This window comes from Labrus mixtus, chromosome 14, assembly GCF_963584025.1.
Source record: "Labrus mixtus chromosome 14, fLabMix1.1, whole genome shotgun sequence".
Lineage (NCBI taxonomy): Eukaryota > Metazoa > Chordata > Actinopteri > Labriformes > Labridae > Labrus > Labrus mixtus.
In genome coordinates this window covers 5,131,612-5,136,778 of record NC_083625.1, presented here as the reverse complement: position 1 = coordinate 5,136,778, position 5,167 = coordinate 5,131,612, and the positions used below count along the sequence as shown (strand labels likewise).

At 33.4% G+C, this 5,167-nt stretch overlaps 1 protein-coding gene across 1 annotated transcript; it reads right to left on the bottom strand.

The window, feature by feature from the left end:
* Positions 1 to 992: 992 nt before the first annotated feature.
* On the bottom strand, positions 993 to 4,622 carry alkbh4 (alkB homolog 4, lysine demthylase). Its single transcript, XM_061056429.1, has 3 exons — positions 4,487 to 4,622; positions 3,353 to 3,535; positions 993 to 3,067 (listed from the first exon to the last, which is right to left on the bottom strand). The coding sequence occupies exons 1-3, from the start codon at positions 4,601 to 4,603 to the stop codon at positions 2,546 to 2,548; spliced, it is 822 nt and encodes a 273-aa protein (XP_060912412.1). The 5' UTR covers positions 4,604 to 4,622; the 3' UTR covers positions 993 to 2,545.
* Positions 4,623 to 5,167: the final 545 nt, after the last annotated feature.

Sequence of the window (5,167 nt, the reverse complement as noted above, 5' to 3'; positions counted from 1 at the left end):
AGGATGTCCGCCTGAGCCCTTCAAAATAAAGGTCGGGTCAACGAACTGGGGAAACGGGTATCTTTATTTATTTGTTTAAGTACAGTCAATTGCACTTTGAGTTGCCTTGTTGCCGAAATGTGCTATATAAATAAACTTGCCTTGCCTAAAAACAGAATTCTTCACATAGATGTATAGCTTCTGTACAGTTTATTTTAAATCACTTAGCTGTACTACAACTTATTTATTTTTACTTTTTTTTTTTCTTATAATGTTATTCTATTTTATATATAATTTTTTTTTAACTTTTTTGTAGAAGCTGACTCAGGGAGAAACGCACAATAATTCCAATGTACCTGTACTGTCCTGTACCTGTGCAAATGGCAATCAACATCTATTCTATTCTACATAAAAATGAAATTAATTAAATACAATATGTAAATAATAATAACTGTATTTATATGGCACTTTTCAAAAACAAGTTACAGAGCTTTACAATTAAAACAAGCAAAAATATTAAAAACAAATGGAATATAGAAACAAATGTACAAATATTAATTATTGAGTTGTGGAAAAGGGGTATTATTAAATAAGTTTTATACTTCTTCCTACTCCTTTTCAGGCATATCAATTGAAGATATGTAATTTGCTTTTTCTTTTTTTGTGAAATAATTTGAACATTGTTTTTTGTTTATTGTATTTTCGTGCTTTTCATTTTGTTTTGTATTTTTTACATGTTTGATTTTATTTGATATGTCTGAAATAAATTGAATCAATCAATCAATCAATCAAAATTTATGAATAGTAAAACAAATAATTAGGGCGTTAAAAAGGTATTTTGACTGATGACCCTGATGAAGGCAACAAGCCGAAATGCATTGATCTAATTTGTTAATAAAGTCAATCTTCATACTACAAGTGATGCTGGAGAATTTTGACCTCTTCTCCTCTTATTGTAAAAAGCTTTATGCACTTTTTCCTAAATTACATTTTAAATAACTCCTTACTTAATATGTTTTTAAAGCCTTTTATTCGGACAGAAATAGTTGTGTTCCAGTTACAGGACAAAAAAATGTGCATATAGATATCAAACTGTTAAACAGATGCAAAACAGTTTGAATGAACAGTAGAAAAAAATATTGTAAATGGTTTGCAAAGTTATTTCTCACCATCCAAGAATACTGTTTCTTGGGGGGGAAAAAATCTGCTGTTAGACTCCATCTTTGATTGTTTTCCGTTTTGTTCGCTAGTAGGTGTGATGATGGTTGTAGTGACATGACTGAAAATCAATTACAGATTTAGAGTTATAGGAACATATTCAGAGATCAAATCATGTTCACATTATGGATCATTTATGAGCTCAGTGTTAAAAAACACACCTGTGTGGTCCTTTAAATGTGTGCATTACAACATGTGAGCTGCAGCAGCACGGCAGAGGGATGATGACCTTCACTTCAGCAGCCACTCCTTTATTAATGATGCTTCTCTTCACTGCAGCAGCTGAGCAGCTCGGCGTCAGATCAGCTGCAGCCAGCAGTGCTCCTGCGTGGCCAAGTCTAAACATTACAGCTACGTTAAGCACAGAAATGCTGACGTTTGTTACAGACACACCTCACAGCTGCAGGACAAATACATTTAAATCAATGAATGTTTAAAATAGGAGACAAGGATGAGAACAAAAATTATTAGAATAAATAAAAAACATGTTAAAGACTTGAAAAACATTCTGGAGTATTTGGGGGTTTCTTATTTTTTCCTTTAAAATTGCACGCTCCGAGATATACACTTTTATAACTTAAAGCAAGGCAAGAGAAAGAATATATGGCAGAAAATGTTTCAAAATTTAGAAGAACAAAACAATTGTATCTAAAATAACTGGGGGAAAAATTGACCTGATTTACCTTTTAGACCTTCGCTAGCAGTTAAAACATTAAGTTTCTGTATGACTGTTTCTGGATAGATATTTTGCTTTACAAGTTTTACTTTAAATTTTTATTTTTTATTCAAACATTACAGATTTAAAAAACAGTGTTGAAAGGCAAGATCAAGAAAAACTTTTTTGTCCCACTCATATCACGTATATCGTACAACGTCTCAGGTCTTGAGGCACACGATGAAAAAATGCTGTTATGTTACTTTTTACCTTTCATTCTGCATTAATTTGCTTTATGAATATATATGCACACCATGGTTACATTTCTCAAAAATAAATCCCAAATAAGGTTAACAATTACATTTGGATTTAGATGACAGCGCATTTTCATATAAAAAATATATCATTATTTATATTTGAAGGTGCAAAAGCTCACTGTATCAAGTCTTTGGATTAATGTTGACTGTTAACAGGTGAAACAAAGCCTGAGTGCAGTCCCTTTAATTATCTTTGACAGGATTTTGTCCATTAGAACAACGCCACAACTTGACTTCAAGTCTGCAATTTGAGGCAAAATGTCCCAAGAGGCACCATAAGCTTTAAAACAAGTTTTGCCTTTCATTTTAGTTGAAATGCAAAAGTTCCACCATGTCTACGGGCGCCTGAAAATCTCCTCTGCCTCATCAGCTGAGTCTATATTGGGGTTCCTTTGAAGCTCAAAGCAATGTTCAACAGCTGAGCTCCCAGCTCTGCCTGCTGCCCTCCAGGTAGGAACTCTGAAGAAAGCTCTCTGTAGGTGCTGCAGACTCTGCGCTCATGAACGTCCTCCCTGTGAATGGCATGTTTCCATCTATGCCGTGCCTCGCCGTATAACACCACTAAAGATCTGCGAGGAAGATGCACAGCTACCTGGACTTCCTCTGCTAAGCCGAACCCTGGCAGACCCTCTTCAAGGGACATGGTGAGTGTGGTGTTCGATAACATGTTGATGGTGACCAAACGCTCCCCCCACAGCCACGAGTCGTCCAGGTGTGGATCGATGGCAGAACCTCGCTGAGGATGATAATCCAGATTGCACTGCTCCACAGGTTGAAAGTCTGACAGACTTGGCTCTAGCTTCATCCGGAGCACTAGTTTTTGACTCAAGGCGGGAAGTCCACTGAAGCCACCAAATCGCACTTTTCTTTTCTTGAAGTTCACTTTTGGTCCAAAGTCCTGCAAAAAAATATGAGTAAAATGTTTTTTTATACTATATATACTATAATACTCAAGGTATATTTGTGTGATATTCACAATAAAATGCATTTTGTTATTTACACAGATTATTTATTATAATATTGACTACATACAGTTTTACAAAATTAGGTCGCTCTGACTGAAAACTCAGCTATTCTTTTGGTAGAAAAAAGATCATATGAGAATTTCGGCTAACTACAAAAAAACTAATTTGTTGTGATTGGCTGCATTTAAAATGCAATAACTAAAGGTGTTCCTCATTACCTGTTTCCTTCGACCGGACTGCGACTCATTCCACACATCCTGGTCGATGTGGTTTAACAGCTCCTTCTCCTCCTCTTCGGATATAAAGTTCTCCCACAGGAAGACACCAGGAAACGTGAAGGATGCACCCTCGGCATCTTCTGCAAGCTTCGTCTCAGGATTGTAGAGGAAATGATGCACAATCTTTACAGAAAAAAAGATGACAGGTAGATCCTTCATTATTCAAAGTCAAAGTCAAAGTCAACTTTATTGTCAATTTCAAAATATGCCAGACATACAGTGGAATCAAAATTGTGTTTGTCTCCGTCCCACGGTGCAATACAACCAAAATAAGATAAGGTAAAGGTAAAATAAGGTAAAATAAGATAAGGTAAAATAAGATAAAACAAAGTAAAATAAGATAAAATAAAATAAGGTAAAATAGATAAAATAAAATAAGGTAAAATAAGATAAAATAAAATAAGGTAAAATAAAATAAAATAAGGTAAAATAGATCAAATAAAATAAGGTAAAATAGATAAAATAAAATAAAATAAGATAAAATAAAATAAGGTAAAATAGATAAAATAAAATAAGGTAAAATAAGATAAAATAAGGTAAAATAGATAAAATAAAATAAGATAAAATAAAATAAGGTAAAATAGATAAAATAAAATAAGGTAAAATAAAATAAAATAAGGTAAAATAGATAAAATAAGGTAAAATAAGATAAAAAATAAAATAAGGTAAAATAGATAAAATAAAATAAGGTAAAATAAGATAAAACAAAATAAAATAAAATAAAATGAAATAAGGTAAAATAAGATAAACAGAGAAGTGTACCGACCACACACATAAACAAAAACATCCTGACTGTGAAAGTAAACAAACACTGCTGTTTCTTCCTTTAAGCACGAAATACCAATGTAACATTTTAACTAGTAACACTGCCATTTTCAAGAGAAATGTCATCTGTCTTAATAATGTAATAATACTGTTACAAAGTGACAAACTGAGACGTTTCAATCTGGTTCGCTAGAATGTCCCATGAGAGCATCCGTACATGTTCGAGTATGGCGCTAGGTAGCATTTGCTGTGTTTGTTTACAGCGTACTAAATAAATGTCAAATCCGTTTTTCACTAATATTTGTTTACCTTTGGTTTATTTGCCTCCAACTGTCCCTTTCCTGTTAAATGTTCGCATATCAGACACCGCCTTATTCCTTTGCAAGCACATGAAGTAGTGCCGTCCCTGCTGTCAGGAGCCATCATCCTGCATCTTCTTCGTGTGTTCCCGGCGGGTGGCACACTCCTGTTGGAATAGGTTGATATCGCCCCCTAGCGGAGATTTTCATATTCACCCAGAGACTGTAAAAAGTTAGATGTTATTAGTTAACTGTTGTTGCCACAGGAACTCTGCAAATAAAGATAAAGATAAACTTTATTGATCCCTCATGGGGGAAATTTGTGCATTACAGCAGCTCAAGAAAACAGGGGACGGGAATATAATTATTAAAAATAAAAACACAAGTTAAAAATCAAATCAAATATATTTACATCAGTCATTAACGAAGATTTGCATTAACCAACATATTTCATAACAACAGCACACAAACATTTAAATTGAATAGATGCAAAGGAAACATAGACTGTAAATATTAGAAAATGATCAAAGGAACACAAACCAATAAAATAAAATAAGACAAAAGTACATGAACATGTTCTGGCTAAATTAAAAGGAGAAAAAACAGCAACGAGTTAAGGTAAACACATTTTTTATACTTAAGAAGATACTGTCTTTCTGTCTGATAACATTTAAAGAACCATCTGTGTTTA

Coding starts and splice junctions, on each gene's coding strand:
- alkbh4 (XM_061056429.1), bottom strand. CDS start 4,603: ATGATGGCTCCTGACAGCAGGGACGGCACTACTTCATGTGCTTGCAAA. Junction 3,536..4,486: donor TGGAGGCAAATAAACCAAAG/GTAAACAAATAT, acceptor TTTTCTGTAAAG/ATTGTGCATCATTTCCTCTA. Junction 3,068..3,352: donor AGTCCGGTCGAAGGAAACAG/GTAATGAGGAAC, acceptor ATTTTTTTGCAG/GACTTTGGACCAAAAGTGAA.